Here is a 20270-nt window from a genome sequence, read left to right as displayed (position 1 = left end):
AAAAACTCACTGGGTAACTGTGGTGTGTACCCCCAGTTAAGAACCACTGCTGAAAGTCACAAATTATATTGTGTTTGTTGATTCTCTAAAAATCATGATTGATGATAACTGAAGACACCAGAAAATAATTCAGCCTCAAGAAATTTTTGTGTTTAGTCAATGGATTTGTGCATCAGGTTCCATCTGCCTCTATATTTATAGAGATGAGCAAGTCACTCATCAGCTCTAAGCCTCAATTTACTGATCTGTTAAATGGGGATGATAGTAATGCTACTACATCTATTTCCCAGAACTTTTGGGAGGATGATTGATTCAGCATCTGCTTACTTAGTACCTATTATTTGTAAGTGGCTGTTGTGTTCAGTGGAAGATTAAAATATCAGTGTGTCCACTATTTTCAAGGGTCTCATAAACTAGAAAAATTAATCATAACAGAAGATAGAAAATCAAGTGCCCAATGAAAGAAGTGCTCTGCGAGTTTGAAGGAGACCAAGAGATGGTAACTTAACATCTTGTGGATACACGTTTGGGGATGCAGAGGAGAGAGATGAGTACTTGCTTAGAATGTTTGGGTTCCAGTCATGAGAAAGATCAGTAGAGTTGGATCATCATAAGCTAAAAATGCCACCTTTAGAGTCACTATTTTTTGATGGGTATTAGAGAGCCCTGGAAGCATTATAAGTGAACATGACATGTTCTGAGGGGGGTTAGGAAGACGAAACTCATAGTGTATAGTGCATGGATCAGGATGAGGGAAAAACTGGAGGTAGCAAGACTAGTCAGGAAGCCAAGGTGGCAGCAAATGTCTGAAATGGGCGAGGAGCTGTGTCGATAACTGTTCCAATTTGTGGCAAGAAGACAAAGGAGTTGACAAAAGACAGATACTAGGTTGAGTGATTGGGTTAATGTGGTTCCTTGAAAGGGCTCTGAGACACCATGCAAATGAAGGTGGCCACCAAGAAGCCCCATCCAAGGCAGCTGCCTGAAGAATTAAAACCTTGTGGTTTCCAGAGCTTTGCTAGGATAGGATGCACTGAACAGGCCTCAGGGAGGAGGGTATGGGGAAAAATTGATGGGGAAGCCCCCTAACTTTTGCCTTGTGCCCAGGACAAAGCTCAGCCAAGCACTCCAACAGTATGAAGCCAATTTCCTGGGTTCAAAATAAACTCTACCATCTTGGGCAAGGTACTTCCTCTTTCTGAGACCTGTATTCTTCATTTGTAAAATGGGAATCATGACAAGGATAATAATAATATTGTCCACTTCATACTGTTATGAGGATTAAATATTAAATAGGGTGTCTGACTTAACTTGGGTGCTATAGAATATATACATATACACACACAGACACATATATATATTTTCATACACACTTACTTGAAAAATTCTATAGTTCACAAATACTGAAAACAATTAATTTGAACCAAAGATTGGACTGACTGACTTGGATTTGCTCTCTAAAACTGGGTCCCTCTGGTCAATGTAACTGACCTGCAGCACCTACAGCCAACCTGGTCATCCCTGTGCCCTTCTTGGTCTTTTTGGTGCCCAAGACATGTCCTCCATATATTCCTATTTTTAAGAATTACATGTTTATCAGAATAATTTTCATTCTCAGTGCTCCAGTTGAAGCAGATGATCACAGAGAATTTAACTACATAAAGTCCTTCTATTTTACAAAGGGCACAAAACTTTAGAGATGTTCACTAGTAATTAAGTCCTAATTAAGAGGGTCCTGATTAGGTCTTAGCTATAGGTGAACATCTCTGAAGTTTTGAAAGAGATTCAAAGAGAGAGAGAGGAGGGGGATTTGATGTGAGGGAGACTCTCGGTTGCTGACTTTGAGGATGGAGGGGCCCTCATGGGACGCAAACAGCCTCCAGATGCTGAGAGTGTTCCCACTGACAGCCAGAAAGGAAACGGGACCTCAGTCCTACAACACAGCTACTGAATTCTGTCACAGCCATGTGAGCTTGGAGGAGGTGCCTGAGCTCCAGATAAGAAAGCAGCTGCTGACACCTTTATTTCAGCATTATGAGAACCTGAGCAGACAGTACACTGTGCCCAGACTCCTGACCCAAGGGAACTGATCTATTCAATGGTCACTAAGTTTGTGGTAATTTGTAATGCAGAAATAGAAAGTGAATACAATCTCTTTAGCCCAGACCCACACGCTGGGATTCCTCAGGCACAAACCCACCTGCCTAATCCTCCCCAGCTGTAGGAAGGAAAAACAAAGGCCAGTGTGGAATACCAGCTCCCCTTCACCCTGGAAGATGCTACAGATGGAATAATGTTCTTTCCTTTCCCAGTTGTACTGAACCAACATGGAATTCCACATGTATTACATCACCACTCCCTCATCTCAGAGTCCAGCCACACAGAGGAAGCAAACATGAAGAGGATGCTCCAGTAGGGTTCATGTAAAAGGATATCTTGTTTGTAGGATGGCTGGAAGAAAGTGGCTGACTATCCTTTGCCCCAGTGCCATCTAAAAGACACACAGATTCTCTTTAGGTTCTTTCTAGGGAAATTTTTTAAAAACTCAAATCAACTGCAGAATTTACTGAGCTTTCATAAAAGTCTACCCTTGGCTAACTCTTTGGATAAAGTAAATGAAGGGGCAGAAGTTTCTGGAACAGTTTGCTAGCTATTTATGCACAACCAGGCAAACTTTCCCTCTTAACTAGAGTTCAGTTCGTTGGCTAATTGTGCATTTATTGGACAAACCCAAGTTGTCATACATGTAGGTGAGCAGCAACAGCAAGGCAGAGAGGCAATGTCTGTCACCTTGATTGCTAACCCTGACCTTAGGTCCACACACACAAAAAGACCAGGTAGAACTTTTTTGCCCCCCAGCACAGGTGATTAATCATGGACTGAGGCAGGCCCTCAGTTGAAAGCCAGTGGAGCATAGCACCAACATCTGTTTTGTGTTAGCTATTGCTGAAATGCCAGGGGCCTGAAACCATTTAGAAAACGCAGCTCTCCATGCCCTCAGCCTCTTTCGGTCTCTCCAGCTGGCAACCAAGTGGCAAATGTATTTAGAAATCAGAAGCTAGCTCCTCTGTCAATAATGCCAAGGGCCTTCAATGCCGGGGTCCTCGGACAGTGCATTTGGGTGGAATTTTTTGTAGATGCCTCTTGTTTTCATTGAGGGACCTTGGAAAAATGGAGCAACCACCACATTCTGGCTGAGTTGGATGGAGAGAAAAAGAGTTGTAGGAAACCAGTTTTGTATTCAGTGAACTCTCTGCCAAGGTAGACACTGAGAAACGTGAGAAGATCTTTTTTAAACCAGGTGTGAATTATCATGGTTTTATCACCCGCATCACAGTCCTTTTCCTTTTTGCTTTTCATTCCCTCTTCCCCAGAGAAGAGACAGAATTTGAGAGAATTGTAAATCTGCAATAACAGTCACAAGATAAGTTTGAGGATGTGAACGGATAACGTAGCTTGCAGCTCCCAACAGTTTGCACTGAAGACAATCAATGTCTTATAAGAGAAGTTTGTGAATGTATCTCATGTCAAAAATAAACAGTAGGAAAGAGAAAACTCCTCTCTTAAGAGCTAATTTCTGTCATCCAGTGTACTCCTTTCTTTCCCCCCTCAATGCCCTAAATCATCCCCCTTAGTCCCTGGTTTTTTTAAACCTATCAAACTCAAGTGTAAAAATATGTGTGCCCTGTTGCAGGGACCAGAGCAAAGGTTGTAGGTCACAGCTGGAAGGGGCTGGTGCCACTTTCTCCCAGTCCACGCTGGGCTAGGGGCAGGGTCAATACCTCACCTGGCAATCTCATGATAAAATTTCACCAATAATCAGAGTAAATGAAATAATTCACACAAAGTGATTTAACAATGAGGCATGGTTGTATTTTCAGTGCACATACATTGTATTTTAAGTGTCACTCTTTTTTCCTTTATCTTTTCTCTGTAGAAGGTAAATAAAAATGATTAAAATTCAAAAATTAATAAAGTTACTTAAAAGACCTTGACATTTTAATCAACTTTTTCTCCTAATAACTGAATAAAAAATAGAAATTTAAGCTTTAGAACTTTTTTTAAATCCTGTAGATATTCTGTAGAATGAATTATCTGGTGTGAACTTGCCCATCTAGACATAACAGGGCTTTTAAAAGTAGATAAAATGCAAGTGATGTTAATTGGAATCATATTCTAATATTAGCTCAATCCTGATAGGAAGTCTCTAGTTTTATTTCTCTACCTGGGTTCAGAATTCAGTCTCGTGTCTGGTTACCTTAGTTAGTCAAGGGCTGGGTGCTAATGTCATGAACATCAGAGGTTTGATGCCTGTTCAAATTTATTAGCTTCTTTTTCTTCTGTGGTCCCAAAAGTACCCAAGGAGAGTTGAGTGAGTGACTGGGGTGGACTCAAACTCATTCAATTCAAAGAATTGGCCTATCAGTTCATGTTTTTAAATTGCAATTTTTAATTTTCTGATAATGATGCCATTTTCTGTCTCATCACATCCCTTCTTCAAAGAATAGAAAGTCCTTAATGTCTGTATGCTACCATTTCCAAAATGTACATTCTCCCCTCCTCTGGCATGACTTCCAGAGCTACTCCAATTTTATGTCATTTTAAATTCTTCTGAGGAATTATTATCCTCAGGGTCCATTTTCTGCTTCCAGAAAGTACACAGCTTTGGGGAATTGAGCAACAGAATCATAGCAGTGATAGCAATACCTGCCATGTGCTAGGAATGAGTTCTGTGAAAAAGAAACTAGAAGTAGTTGTGGTAAAAGCCAGACTAGTAGCCCCGAGAGTCCCTAAAAAAAGGAGGAGAGATCTGAATTCGGTCCTTTAGACTTTATTTTTCTTTTGTTCTTAGCTACTTTTATTCTATTCCAGGTCAAGAGTTTATTTACGAAGAAAATAGGAAAGCATTTGGAAAGAATCAGAAAGTCTGAGGAAAGAATGTCCTGGGTGGAGGTTAAGTACTGTGGCAAAGTCTGGTTCCTATTCACCAAACTCATTTCCTCTCCTAGGCACATAGTTAACTCCATTACCCAGGTTCCTTTGTGGTTAGGCAAAGTCATGTGACTGAGTTACAGCCAATGGAATGTGGGCAGAAATACAATGTGCCTTTCCAGCCATGGCCCTTGAAAATGTCACAGGCACAATCCATCATGCTCCTTACCCCTTTGTCAGCAACTTTGGAAACCATATATTGAAGCTGGAGGAGCTACAAAATGGAAGGAGGCTGGGTTCTTGGAAGAGAACTGTCTTGCCCAACAGAAACACCAATTTTGGATTTTATGTTAGGAAAAAATGAATTTCTATTGTGTTAAGCCATGGTTTTGTTGGCATTTGTCTGTGACAACAAGTAACATACCTTAACTAATACCAACCCCACAAAAAAGGATACTATGGGAAACTTTCAAAGACTCAAAATCCCAATACCCCTTTATCTTTCATTGTCTGTAAAAAGAAACTCACATTTTTCTGTGGGAGTTTTAGTTTCTCAGCCTCTCATTACTAGTCACCAAGTATGTCACAGAAACATAGTTTCTTGATTGAAAAACGTCCTAAGTGCAAACCATTATTAAGATGGAGGAGGAGAAGGAGAGAGGATGGAAAATGTCATTTTGGATGCTTAGGAATCACGCTACCCTCCTCTATTTTGGAAATGTACTCAACTTGAACAGAGAGGATTAGCTGTTGCCCAGTGCCTGCTGATTACTGTGTATGAAAAAGTGAAATGCACTTTTGAGTTTCAGATTGTGTCTCTATAGGAAACTTTAAGCGAGGGATTCAACTAACTGCTTGATAATTAAAGGAAAAACTCCAGTTTTGCTTCTGCTATTTAAGTAGCATTGGCTTGAATTATGCAGCATGCTCAGCTCACCTCCATATCTGATAGTGTCTAGACAAATCCTCAGTGTATGTTATATAAAACCATGCATTTATCAAAAGAATGGGAAAGAGGCTATAGAGTTTGACCTATGCATGCACCCATCCATGACGTATTTATGACTGCAGTATTTGAACTAAAATAATTCTATAAGTAACCTATAAAGAAATAACATTGTAATTGTTTATAAGTGGTGACTAGATCCCAAGGCTTGTCAGAAAATCTGCTTAGTCCCAAGTATAGTATTCAGTGCCCATTCACTCACATATTTGATGCTTAAGGTGCAATTAAATAACTAATCACTACCTATTTGGAGGGCTGGGTTAGGGGTGTGTGTGACTAACGTAATAGAAGTAAAAAACTGCAAGGGACTGAAGGAAGGAAAAGTAATTTTCTGACTGGGGCCATCAAGATAGGACTTATAAGGATGACCAGGGGCTCAGGAGATAATGAATGGGGGTAGTGTGTTGTGGGGAGGGATGAGAGCCTTCAAGATAGAGAAAAAGCTGCCTGCGGAATCGTTGAGGAGATATGGCCAAAGCTGATGCTGAATGGGTCATTTTTTCAGCCAACATGTACCACTTCATTTTGGAGACAGTGTCTCTGCCCTTATGGCATTTGTATTCTCCTGGTAAAAACAGATATTAACCCAGAAAGAAAATTCATATTAAAGGAGGTAATAGGTGCTATGAAGAAAAATGATACTGACTGAGGGGGTGGACTGAGTAACTCATAGGAAAGGGGACAATATTTTAGAAAGGATGTTTAGGGAAGGTCTCCCTGGGTTGGTGGCAAGAACTAGAAGGGTCACTCCAGCATGAATCCCCAAGTTGTTCTGAGTCCAGATTTCCTCTGGTCTCAAGTTTTGGCTCTGCACCTGCTCTGGGAGATGAGCTCGAGTAGCAGAAAGCTCAGGGGGACCTATGCTTGGAGTCAGGAGCCAGGAAGGCCTGTGTGGTGAAGGGGCAAATATGAGGGAAGGTTGCAAGTCTCTGGGAAATCAGGGAAGGCCTGGATTGCTTTCTTTAATTTTGTAGAGAGATCTTCTTTGTTCGTGAGGATAAGGACAATTTGATCAGCAACAGCTGTTTACTTATCTGTGTTTTTAAACATGATCTGAACTACTTCAACTAACAGAATATATGTTTTCTTTCCCAGGGTATACAAACCAAATTGTCATCTTTAGCCTTTCTGATGTTCTCAGCAGAAACAGGGACTTCACCATGAAGGAACAGAACTCAGTTTTAATTTTAGAATAGGGAACATCATCATAAAACATAACACAATATAGCCAAATGTATTATTATATATGATATATTATAACAGCATAATTTAACCACATATGAATGAAAAACCCTCACTTCTGTAGGTCAAGAATGGAGAACCTTCTCCCAGAGGCCAAAACTCAAAGGAAAAGAGGAGCATCCCATTAGCTGAAAGCCTTCATTCCCCAACCCTGCTAAAGGCAGCGTGTAATGTGCAAGCAGAATTCTACAGCCAAGGCAACAACTTCCCCACAGATGGAAAGCTTTGAGTACTTCCCAACTCATCCAAGAACTAAAGCCTCAGAAAGATTTATTGTGAGGAGGCCCTCTGCTAGGGAGTGTTTCTATTGAATATTTCCTCCTCAGGTCTTGGTCTGATAGCAATTAGTTTCTAAAGGGTAAAGGAAGCCCAGATTGAGGAGGAACCACTTGTAACCAGCACAATGGTTGGGGGACTTAGCTCTAATTTGCAGACTCAATTTCCCCATCCTTCTTGTATTGGCTTTCTTAAAAAAGCTCACCAAAACCTGGGTTTCCATCCTATCATAGGCTTGTTAAGCTTTTTCTTAGCTTTCTCTTCCTATGGAAAGTGGAGAATTGAAGTAGTTATCTGGATAATATCTGTTTAATTGATAAAATCTAAGATAATTAAAGAAGCATAATAGTAACAGAGTAACTATTTATGACCTTTTTTTGCAGCAATAATCCCTGACTACTACATTGAGAAAACATAAAATTAAAAAGAAAATATTGCATTGTTATTTCATTCTGCCAAATTCCTCTCTCCCTGTATATAATATATATAACTTTTATTTATATATTATATAAGTATATAATTTATAACTTTTATTTATATATATAAATATATATATAATTTTTACTTATATATATTTTATATACATATATTTTTAGATGGGGTCTCACTCTGTTGCCCAGGCTGGAGTGCAGGGGTTCGATTTCAGCTCATTGCAACTTCTGCCTCCCAGGCTCAAGTGATCCTCCCACCTCTGCCTCCTGAGTCACTGGGACCACAGGTGTGTGCCATCACATCTATCTAATTTTTTGTATTTTTTGGTAGAGACAGGGTTTTGCCATGTTGCCCAGGCTGGTCTCGAATTCCTGAGTTCAGGTGATCCACCTGCATTGGCCTCCCAAAGTGCTGGAACTACAGATGTGAGCCACCACACCTGGTCAAATTCCTCTATTTCTAAGGATCTTAAATAGCTATTGTTTTCCAGGAAGAACACAAGTCATTATTTCATCTTAATTTTATCTTTAGTTTTCTCCTGCCTTTTCTTCCAGACAGATTGTCCCCTCCCGTTCCTTACTACACAGAAACTCCTTCAGTTTAAGGGCAGAGAGGGACATGTGTTACTTTGAAGAAAAATAGAGAATTTCATTTCTCCTAAATTTATCATTTAAGTTTAGGTGTTATTAACAATGATTCAGGTGTATTCTACTGAAATCAGATATTACACATTAGTAATTGAAATTCTGTATAACTTTTCTCTTATAAGTAAATTTCCATTACTGTTTTCCTTTCTACAGACTTTACTGGCCACTTGATTATAAATGAATCACATTTTCATGCATGTGATACAAAATGTGGTTTTGTGATTCAGTAAGTTGGTGATTATCCCACCAGCCTGGCACTGAGGTAATAGCTGAGAGAGAATTGATTAAATCAGAGACATTATGATTTTTCTTATAGCCATTCTGATGAAATTAGAAATGAACAAGTCAATGGAGTAATTGGAGTAATCCAAATTTAAGTACTGGCCTGTTCATATAGCTAGAATCGTTCCAACTATTCCTGTCTCTGGTTAAGTGTTGTATTTCAAAAGACTTAATGTTATACAAAAATTCTAAAATATTTAAACGTTTAGATCTTCAGATAAGTGGGCCTGTAGATCTAAAAACTACACAATAGCCAGTAGGCAAAGTAAGTGCTTGATAAGATATATATTTGCTGTTTCATCCCGACATGAAATTGAAAATATAACAAGAACCTTAATATCTAATGTTCAATAGATGCATCAGGTTAAGCCGATCATCTTTTTTTTCAAAAAAGTGCCAATTTCATTTCAACACCACGTCATCAAAATTGTAACGATCAGGGGAGGAAGATGAGCCGTCAAATGGAGGGTGATTATTATAGCACAAGTTAAGTAGATCCCACATAATTACAGGAGAGGCCATTCTTTCTGAGTTAGGAATATGGAATATTTTGTCTTGAGTCATCCTATGATAAATCAACACCTAGCAGTGTTGCCCATTGTGGATTTCCTTTCATCAGATTGATTCCACCTATTGAAGATACACTGAAGAGACAAACCATTTAAGTAATTATTATAAATGCTACCCTATTTATCCCAAGGGATAGCAGTTGTTGGAGAAATTGCAGTATCTCTGTCAGATGTCTACTATCAAATCAAACAATAAAATGAATGTTGTGACCATGAACTCTTAATGACTTGACATACTTCAAAAAGTTATGTGAAAGCACAGGCTTAGGGAGTGACTGTTGTGAGGCACATGCATTTCATAAGCAAAACTCTCTTTCCTATTCCTGATGCCAAAGTGGTCATGGGGACTGAAGGACAGGCAAGGTGCTAGTAGTAACTGAGTGGGCAGGGTTGATGTTTTGGTTTAAACACAGGTTTAAAGAAGTGGATCCAAACACATTTCATGCTTTTCTCTTTTGGGCTTTTTCTTATTCTTCTGCTGCTCTTCTTCCTCCTGTTTTTGCTAGGTCCTTTACCTTTGCTTGCATCTGCCAGAATTCCGTCCTCTGTTCACTTTACTTCTCCCTCTGCACAGACCTGTTTCTTTTCTGTTATGTAGAAACATGGTTATCAAATTTGAGCCTGCACCAGAATCTCCTGGAGGAATGGTTAAAACAGCTGATTCAGAAATGCTTTGTGGCAGTTCTAACAAGCCTCAGGTGACATTGCTTCTTGTGGTCCAGGGACCACTCTTTGAGAACCACTGCTGTATGATGACTTTGTAGTCACTGTCTCCCTCCTGTCAGGCACTCCCATCATCATGAAACAAGAAATGATGACTGGGGACAGGTGGGGGAACTTTCCCCAACGTCAGTGACTCTATAATAAGCAGATAGGTGTAATGAGTAAAACTAGACATGCCTGCAGACAAGAATTATAAGGAAGAAGTTGTCCTTGATGAGGAAGTTGTTTACTCAGATTGCTGATGTTAAGTATTCAGAGATCCAGCTCAAGTCTTTTGATGAAAAGATGGCCCTAAACAGATATTTTGTGAGTATCTGCATCATGGCATAACTGGGACTTAACACATTTCTTTCCAATTCAACTGGAAAGTATGTATTGAAGGCCTATGATGTGTCAGGAACTGTGTGGATTATTATATCGTAGATGTACCTGTGCATGGTACATGCACCTGACCGTGACAGCTTAAGCATTTCCTGAGAATGACCCTGTATGGCAGACACACCTGAATGTGTGTTCACAGTTTGAGCGTGACCAAGCTGGAGATTCGTTCCTTACCTATGAGGAACATCTGAGTCCCCAGCTTGTCCAGTGGGATGCTTGTCATACAAGGGATTGAGGCCCTTTGAATAAAGGTTGAGTAAAGGTTGAATAAAGGTTGCCAGGTGGAGGTTGTTATGGAAAGGATGTTAAGTGAAAATGCTATATGAACTACATGCTTTTTACAAGTGGTGGCAGTTCTCCTGTCCAGCCTACCATCACTGGACCGTCCCTGCATGTAAGTTCCCCTGAATAAACCCTATATCTCGTTTGCTGGCTCAGGGTCTCTTCTTTTGCCTCTCAGCTCTGGTGCTACCCCTTATCTCAGCTTATTGTAGCCTCCGCCCCCTTGGCTCAAGCGATTCTCTTGCCTCAGTCTCCATAGTAGCTGGGATTACAGGTTTGCGCCACCATGCCCAGCTAATTTTTGTATTTTTAGTAGAGACGGGGTTTTGCCCTGTTGACCAGGCTGGTCTCGAACTCCTGACCTCAAGTGATCCGCCCACCACAGCCTCCCAAGGTGCTGGGATTACAGGTGTGAGCCACCGAGCCCCACCTGATATGGAGATTTAATGGTTTCTATCTACAAGAAATCCACAAGCCATTAGTGTCTGATGGGAGGGAAAGAGTGACTACAGGGTCGTTATGCAGCAGTGTTTCTCAAAGGCTGGTCCCTGGACCAGCAGCAGCACCTGGGGCTTGTTAGAATGCAGCAAGCATTTCAAGCAGAAGTTTCTAGGGGTAGAGGGTCCACAAGCTGTTTTGGAAAGGAAACAGCTGAGGGTACTTGTGCAGCGGGAACTATAAAGAGAACAGAGCGCAGGATTAGGGCAGATACTTACTGATAGGGAAAGAGGCCTGGCGGAAAAGAGAGGAAGAACAATTAGAAAAATAAGAGCAAAACCAGAAGAGAAGAGCGTCTCTACGACTAAGACAGTCTTTGAAGACTGTTTTCAAAGAGAGAGAGTGATGCAGAGAGATCAAGTTTAATCTGGCAAAGAAGCAGGAGAGTGTGTCTACAGGAGTGACTTTAGAGGGAGCAGGATCCATGGAGCAAGGAGGCAGAGGACAGGTGGGCGACAGGCTGCAGGGGCTGGAAACTGCATGAGAAGGGTAGAGGGGAAGCCAGCAGAATAGCTCACTCTTTTGAGATCTGCTGCAATGGATGGGATGAGGCTCAGCGGCTGCTGGAAAAAGAAGGGGCAAGGGAAGTCTTTTTAGGATGAGAGAAACCAACAAGTCCTAGTCTGTGAAAAGAGGCTAGTATCTTTAGAAGGTGGAAAGGGAAAAAATCAAGCACAGAGATGTAAAAGAGATCAGAGCTGTTTATTTGCTGAGATAAGAGGGATAGTGAGAAGAACTCTTTCAATAAATATTTTTGGAAACCTGTACTTGCCAGACACTGTTTTCAGTGTAATAAATGAAAGACAAAGTACTTATTCTCCTGGAGTTTACCCTCTAGTGAGGGCAGACAGAGAATAAACAGATACATATACAATTTGTCAGGTATTCACAAATGCTATAAAGATGAAAGCGGCTGGGTGCGGTCCTCACGCCTGTAATCCCACTACTTTGGGCAGCCGAGGTGTGCGGACTTCTTGAAGTTGGGAGCTCAAGACCAGCCTGGTCAACATGGTAAAACCTCGTCTCTACTAAAAATACAAAAATTAGCTGGGTGTGGCAGCAGGTGCCTGTAGTCCCAGCTACTCAGCAGGCTGAGGCACAGGAGTCATTTGAGCCCGAGAGGTGGAGGTTGCAGTGAGCCAAGATGGCACCACTGCACTCCAGCCTGGGCGACAGAGTGAGACTTCATCTCAAAATAAATAAATAAATAAAAAATAAAGCAAGGTGAGGAGAATTAGAGGGACAGGAGGATTTGATATTTAGGATAGGGCCACTTCCCTAACAAGGCAGATTTTCAGCAGAAAGGGGATGGCAGGGAGGGAGTGGGCCATGCAGATAGGTCAGAAGAGCAGTTTTAGAGGGACCAGCGAGTGCAAAGACCCTTCTGCATGGGCTGCTCACTGTGTTTTAGGAAAAGCAAGGATGCCAGCTGCCTTCAGTGGGCTGAGCGAGGGGAGGGGTGGCAGGACATATGGAGGACCACATCCTGAGAAGCTGTAAAGAACACAGTCTGGATTCTGCTGAGTAAGCTGAAAAGACGACAGAAAGTTCTCAGTGGGGAAGTGACATGGTATGAGTTAGTTTTTCGTCTCTTTTTTCAAAAAGATAATTTTGGCTTCTGTGTGGAGAACAGGCCATAAAAAGGCAAGGGCAGAAGTGGGGAGAATATTCAGGAGGCTACTCCAGGAATCCAGGTGAGAGGTGATGGAGAGAGTGGTGGCTGTGTGAGAAGTGACCTGATTCTGGATATATGTTAAGTAGAGTGTTCAGGAGTTGCTGATAGAATAGGAAGATGTGAGTTCGGGGAAAAACGGAGAACTCCGGGGTGGGTAAAGCTATTGGAAAATTTGCAGAAGTAAGGGAAGAAAGTAGATGTGTTGAAAGTAGTATGTTTTTATTGAGTGTTTAGTGTGTATCAAGCATCATGCTAAGTTCCTTATCTGTATCACTTCACTTAATTCTTCTGACAACCTTAATTTGCAATGAAGGAACTAAGGCCAAGGGGGGGAAAGTGACTTGCCATTCACGGAGCAGATGTCAGGCCAGGCACCGCTGCAGGGCACACTCTGTGAATTAGCCCACATCATACAACCTCTGTCTTCTCTGAGAAATGGAAGTTTACCCAGAGTTGGGGAGAGAAGGTGTAGTAAGGTAAGATCAAGATTGGGAGTTCAAAAAATGTTGAGTGATTTCTCGAAAAATGTACATCAAAGATTTAAACATGATAATAAGATGATTTTTTGACAATGCTTTCTTTAGGGGAGTCAGTGTGGTTTGGGGCTCACCTTCTTGTGGCTATGTATGCTATGTCTAGATAAGAAAACGACTGAGCTGCGATCTTTCTAGACCTTTCCAAAAGTAACCTCAATCACTGAGTGATCCCTTCTGCTGCCACAACTGGTGTGGAACCAATTCCCAGCTCCCAGTCCTATGAGATAAACATCCTCATGATCGTATTTAGCATAAACATTGACCTGAAATGGAACAGGCTGGCAAGATGGAAGTTGAGTCATGACATATTTATTAAGCTGAGCACTGAGTTTGACACTCAGAGGAGCACCAAAATAATTCAAGACACATTTCTTGCCCTTAAGGGGCTTACAACATTGGCTTGGCTGGAAGACCACCCAATATCCATTAGGATGGAGAAATCAAATCTCCACTTTTGGACTCACTGCACTGCTCAGAGTGACAGGCCAGGAGATTAAAAGGGTCTTGGTGCATATGGAATGCATGCGCGGCCTGCAGCCCCTCAGCCTGTGTGCATTAACTCCACAAGCAGCCTGGCTGCAGAGTGAAGGTGGCTGTTTGTGCATAAACATTGTCATTTCACTGGGACTGCTATTTCATCTTTGAACCTTGGCATCAAAGGAACACTGACCTTATTCCTGTAGCTTGCCTTTCTTTGAAGCGTATGGCTTTGCATTGCAGATTAAAGTGAAGACATTCATCAAGGAACAGATCTGGCCAACTGCTCTCCAAACTCAACCCGAAACAAAGCCTTGAAAGACTCCAATCACAGTTGCAGTGGAGTGGGCTGAAGATGAAGGCTCAGAGCCCGGCTCCTCTTTCTCAGATCCTGTAACGCAGCTTTTGCTTGAAACAGTGCATCCTTTGAGCTCTGGGCAACTTTACCCTGAGAGTGAGTCTATCTCTGCAGAAAGGGGTGAGCTAGTGCAATGTCCCTAACCTGTCCTGCTCATTTGATTTAAAGAAGCCACTGTTGCAAATGAGGCCAGTGTGATCATTCACTGTGTGCCTTTGAATGCTTCAAAAGATGTGTCAGGCACAACCACCTGAAACTTGGCTGATAATTCTGTCAATTTTCTTTTTCTTCTACTTTCCTTTGTTTGTTTCTTTGAAAATAAACTGTCCTATATTTCTCCCTCATTCTCATATCTTGCCTCTAAAAAAACCAGACTGTACACATGACATTCTCTGTTTTTTTTTTTTTTCTTAAGATGACAAGAGGAGTAAAGTGATAAACTTTAAATGCGAGGTTAAAAAAATAACCAAAGAATTACTTAGGTATAAGGCTAAGAGAGAGAAGCAAGGGAAATATCTCCTACCTCAGGGGAAGAAAAATTGATGGCAGATGATTACTCATGTCTTTAATGTAATCTTTCTTCCACTGTGATCAGATCAACAGAGCAAGTTCTGTCTGTGATGAAGTGGTAAGCCAATCCAGAGGACGGAAGGAAATGATTGTAAAGTTGCGTACATGTAAAGCAACTGATTCGGATGACATATACAACAAAGGACTCCGGAAATGAGTGAAAATTTTTGTTGAGACACAAGCTAATTTCTAGAATAACTTTTTCCTAGTCACTTGTCTTTAAAACAAGACCAAAGAATAATTCTAGTCATTCTGAGACAATTCACTTAACTTGCATTTTTGCTTAAAACTCAAATAATTGATTTTCCATTAAGAAACACTTCAAGTTTAAGAAGAGAATTAATATGGCTTTATGGGAAGCCAGTAGTTCCAGGCCAGTTTTTTCATACAGTAGAAAGCTTGTGGAGGAAAAGATGCCGCTCTATATGGCTTCAATGTTAAAAGGTTAAAAGATACCTGTTTACGACAGGCATAGTGGCTCACACCTGTAATCCCAGCACTTTGAGAGGCCGATGTGGGCAGATCACTTGAGGCCAGGAGTTCCCGACCAGCATGGCCAACATGGTGAAAACCCATCTCAACTAAAAATACAAAAATTGGCCAGGTGTGGTGGCTCATGCCTGTAATCCCGGCATTTTGGGAGGCCAAGGTGGGTGGTTCACCTGAGATCGGGAGTTTGAGACCAACCTGACAGTGGTGGTACATGCCTGTAGTCCCAGTTACTCAGGAGGCTGAGGCAGGAGAATTGCTTGAACCTGGGAGGTGGAGGTTGCAGTGAGCTGAGATCACACCATTGTACTCTAGCCTGGGTGACAAGAGTGAAACTCTGTCTCAAAAAAAAAAAAAAAAAAAAAAAAAAAAAAATTAGCTGGGCATGGTGGTGCGCGCCTGTAGTCCCAACTACTCAGGAGGCTAAGGCAGGAGAATTGCTTGAGTCTGGGAGGTGGAGGTTGCAGTGAGCCCAGATCACGTCACTGCCCTTCAGCCTGGGCGACAGAGCAAGACTCTGTCTCAAATTTTTAAAACTCCCCCCAAAAAAGAACCTCCCCCCACCAAAAAAAAGGTACCTGTTTATCCAATCTGTATCCCTTAATTTACCCCGGCCTCTTTTTGGGGTGTGGCCATATGACTAGTTTTGGCCAATAGATTGTAAACAAGGTGATAAGAATCACCTCCAGGCTGACCCTCCCTTTCTTTTTACCTTGGTAACCATGGGGGCCATGTGTTGAGATGACGAACCCTTAAGGTGAAAGCAGCCTGAGTCACTGTCTTCAAGGACAAGCACTGTGTAGAGAGCTGACTGATTGGTATTAGATGTGATGCAAACAAGAAATACCTTGGTTCTGTGAAGCCACTGAGATCTACAGGGTTTATTTATTATGGTGTCAAAACCTCCCTTATCCTGACTAATCCAGGATCTTATCTTAGAGGATATCTAGTCCTACTTCACTTCTGTCATAATGATGCTTCCTACAGCATCTCTGAGAAATGGTTCAAATACTTGTTGATCACCTCAGAAACAACAGCAAATAACAGTAGCAAGCAATTATATAATGCTTACTAATAATTGTCTCCAGACACAATGCTAAATATTTTATACAGATTAATGTATCTAATTCTCACAAAAGTCTTGGCTCCTAAATATCATTTTTTCTCACTTTATAACTGGATGAATTGAAGTACAGAGAAGTTGAGTCACTTGCTCGGGGTTGAATAGATAAGTCACTCGTCTAAAGTCACACATGAGTGAATAGTATCACAGGAGTAAGATCCAGGCAGCTACCTTCAGTCTCATACCATAAGGGCTTCCTAGACTGGACTGTCGTTTTCTTTTCACAAAGACCAATCAATAAGATGCAGAGTCATAACACTGAAAAGGCAAGCCTGGAAGGAATCCTAGAGATCAGCCAATCATTGCATTTCACATGGAGGAAAAAATATCCTCCTGCAGGCCTTTACCCTGCTTTAGTGAAAAAAAGTCCTGTCTTTCAAACAAGTGTCTTGGGAGCACTAGGGCTCAGTAGAAGGGCCCCAAGGGGTATCAGTATGGGGGTAAGTGAAGACACTACTTTAACTAGATCAGCCTTGTTCTTATCTGTTTTATGCAGTAGGCTTCTGGTAAAATTTGTATGTGAATATTCTGCTGCTTTAATAATACCGAAAACTGATGGAGTACCCCACACTTCTATTGAAATAGCAGGCTTGGAGGGTTGCATTAAACAATGTCGGACTTCAGGACAGCTGGGAAGTGAGGTGAGGCACATGGATTGTACAGTGGCCAGGATAAATTGGCTACTTCCATAAATGTGCTCACCAGCTTGCCTGGCAGCAAGAACTGCCTTCTTCAGCACCATATCCCCTCTGGTGTGTGACATGCGGTAGAATCTCTATAAACCATCTCTGCAAAATGGAGGGAGAGTTCCAAGAGGCTTTTATGAAACAACTTTTCAAAAAGGATTAATTTGGGTTGAGCAAGGTAGCACAGTTTAGCTCTGTTCCCATTGGCAAAGAAATGACTGGAAGGTTATTGTGTGTTTTGTCTATATATCCTCAAATGGCCAGTGGTGGCCTTCCATTGCCCAACCTCTGGCTATAAAAAATAAAAGGATGAAAAATTGGATATTAAATTGGCTACTTTGGTCTTAGGGAAACACAAGTGACAGCCCCAAGCAAGCACAGGCAAGCATGTGCATGCAAGCGCGCGTGCGCACACACACGCAAACACACACACACTATATTTGCTTCATTTCAACATAATTGATCACACAAAATTATCTCAATTTGCTGTTCACAATGAGGTAAATTAGAAAGTTTTCTTTGCTTTAACGAAGGGTTTTTGTGTGGTGTGCTAACAGCAGTTTTTGTGCATTTATCACATGGCTTGATTTACAAATAGGGTTCTATAAGATAAAGGTGTGTATTTGAGAAGTGGAAAAGTTAATGAGGCAGAAGGGAGACAGAGCTATGCAAGAGCTGTGCTCTATGCGGATCCTCTTACCTTGTGTGGTCCCATCCATTCCCATGAGATGTTTTAGTGATCTGATGATTTGCTCTGCTATCGGTGGGCTCATGGATGAAGCATAGACAGCACTATGCGAGTGAACCCGTAAATAATCCACAAGGTCCTTAAATAAAGAGGGAAAACACGGAAAGAAGGCAAGTAAATCTCAACACTGGTGGTGGAAATTACATCTAGTCCCATCCCCATCTTCATAGCAAAAGACATTTGATCTCACAGCTCAAAAGAGGAATGGGGTCCAACTCTCAATGGTTTTCATCAAACTCTTTTTTTCTATTTCCTTCATAGTTTCTCCCTCAAAAACCTAGAATCTACAGCAAAGCAGGATGCTGCAAATTTGGAGTTGAACTTTAAGGCAAAACCAGATGTGTGAAGAAAAAATGATCTCTGAAGCATTTGTTGAGTACCTACTATGTGTGAGCACTGACTTTGTGTTCAGTGCCCAAAGAACACAGGATGTGGTCCTTGCCCTTGAGAATATTACATGTGATTGTGCCCATGAACAAGCATGGTAGAATAAGTCACAGTCCATGCAAACTAGGACATGCAACAGGGCTGCAAGATGCAGAGGAAAGAGAGAGGGTCCTTCTAGCTGAAGTAGATAGAGAAGGTTCCAATGAGGAGATATGATTAAGCCTTGAAGAATGAAGATAATTAAGGAGGAAAAGAAAACGTGGAGGGAGGGTGGCAGAAGAGAGAAGCTGAACATAGGAACACAAGCAAGAAAGTAGAAGGCATGTATAGTAGAGTGTTTACCAAAATTAGCTGTAATTCTCTCACTGCCTGTAACCATGCATCTTTGCAATTCAACTTTGCAGCTCCCTCCATCAAAAGGCGGATTAATCTGGGCTGGCCTTGTGACTTTCTTTGTCCAGTAGTATATGGCAGAGATGATGGTGTGGTAGTTCTGAGTCTATGCCTCAAAATGCCTTGAGTGCTTTTGTCCTCTCAGAACTCTCTCCAGCTGCTATGCGAATAAGCCTGAGCTAGCTTGCTGGAGGATGACAACCATGTTGGACAACCATGAGAAGGACCACTCCAGCTGAAGCTACCGCAGGCCAGGCAGTGCCCTGCTGACTCAGCAATGGACTGTTGTACAGAAGCAAGTCCAGATGAGACCAAAAGAACTCCTCAGCTGAGCCCAGCCCACATTGTTGATGGACAGAATTGGAAGCTAAATAAATGGTGGTGATTTTAGACACCAAATTTGGGGGTGGTTTGTTACACAGCAAAAACTAATGGAGGCAGCGTGTTTGGAGGACAGCAAAGGACAGTTTGAGTACAGGTTTGTGGGAAATGAAACCAGAATATAGGTTAGGAACAGATAAACTCTGGTTATGCCTTGGGCAGCAGATAACTATTGGAATTTCGTGTATTTTGTGTAACACTCTTTGGAATGCTGAGCTGTTACAGAATTCTGGTCTTCAGTGGGAGGAGCCATTTTTCACCTGTATGCCTGATTCCTGAGGCCAAATGTAAGGTCCCAAGTAAGCTTGCTGAAAGCCTTAAGAAGCTCCAGTAACCTAATGCCTCAGTGGTGAGGGCCTCAGAGCTGGCATCTGCAGGTGCTCAGTTGGATTGCAGAGACCCTCCATCAGCCTACCTACAGTGTCTCATGGCCTGGGACCCTCAGAGTGTCCTTCAGAAAAGCTAATGGGCTGATGGCAGCCCTCTGCATTAGCAGTGGGGTCTTTAAAGGATCAGGTGCCTTCTCTTTAGAATAATGGCACAGCTTAGAATCCCACTTAGGCAAGTGTCTTCGCTATGTCTTCCTTCCTCATGAAGGTGATTTGGAAAGAGCTCTTGGGAATCAAGATCCTCTGCTTTGGGGTAGGTTCATGTCCTCCTCACCCTCCTTCATTAGTCACATTCATTCCCACCTCCGAGCCTGGTCCTGTTCCCTGCCCATCACCATTCCATCTCTCTTGGGTATGTGTGGGCATTGTTGCTTATAAGCATTTTCAACAGTCACAGTTTCTCTTCCTCAGAACAGTGTGTGGCCTGCCTTATAGTGGTTGGTGAAGGTTAAATTAATGATGTGATGACTCTACCTGGTCCATGAGGGGAACCAGGGAATCTGTTCTGTTCTTCCTGCCTTCTTCAATATGTCTTTCATTCTGAATCTCCTCGTCCACCCATCCTTCTTCTATGACTTCCCTTTTCCATCTTCTCCTTCACTTCAAACTATTCCTTTTGTTTTTTGTTTCTTCCTTTCCTTCTAGCTTCCTTCCTTCCCCTTCTTGTCTACTCTGATTCTCTGTCTCTCTCCCTCTCTCTTTTCATTTCAAATTTTTTATTTAAATCCTTTTCTTCTCTGTATTTCAAAGTATTTCCTCCCTCCCTCTCTCCCTCCCTCCCTCCCTCC

General features: G+C 41.8%; 1 protein-coding gene across 2 annotated transcripts in view; it reads right to left on the bottom strand.

Moving 5' to 3' along the window:
* Window positions 1-20270, bottom strand: part of SPTLC3 (serine palmitoyltransferase, long chain base subunit 3) — a 191153-nt gene that overhangs the window by 23343 nt on the left and 147540 nt on the right. For both annotated transcript variants that reach the window (XM_011998882.1, XM_011998890.1), the window contains one exon: window positions 17885-18011. In XM_011998882.1, coding sequence (XP_011854272.1) covers window positions 17885-18011 — 127 coding nt within the window. The remainder of the gene's footprint in view (window positions 1-17884; window positions 18012-20270) is intronic.

Source organism: Mandrillus leucophaeus, unplaced genomic scaffold (genome assembly GCF_000951045.1).
Source record: "Mandrillus leucophaeus isolate KB7577 unplaced genomic scaffold, Mleu.le_1.0 Scaffold116, whole genome shotgun sequence".
Lineage (NCBI taxonomy): Eukaryota > Metazoa > Chordata > Mammalia > Primates > Cercopithecidae > Mandrillus > Mandrillus leucophaeus.
The sequence above is the reverse complement of the archived record's forward strand: the minus strand, read 5'-3'. Positions and strand labels throughout refer to the sequence as shown.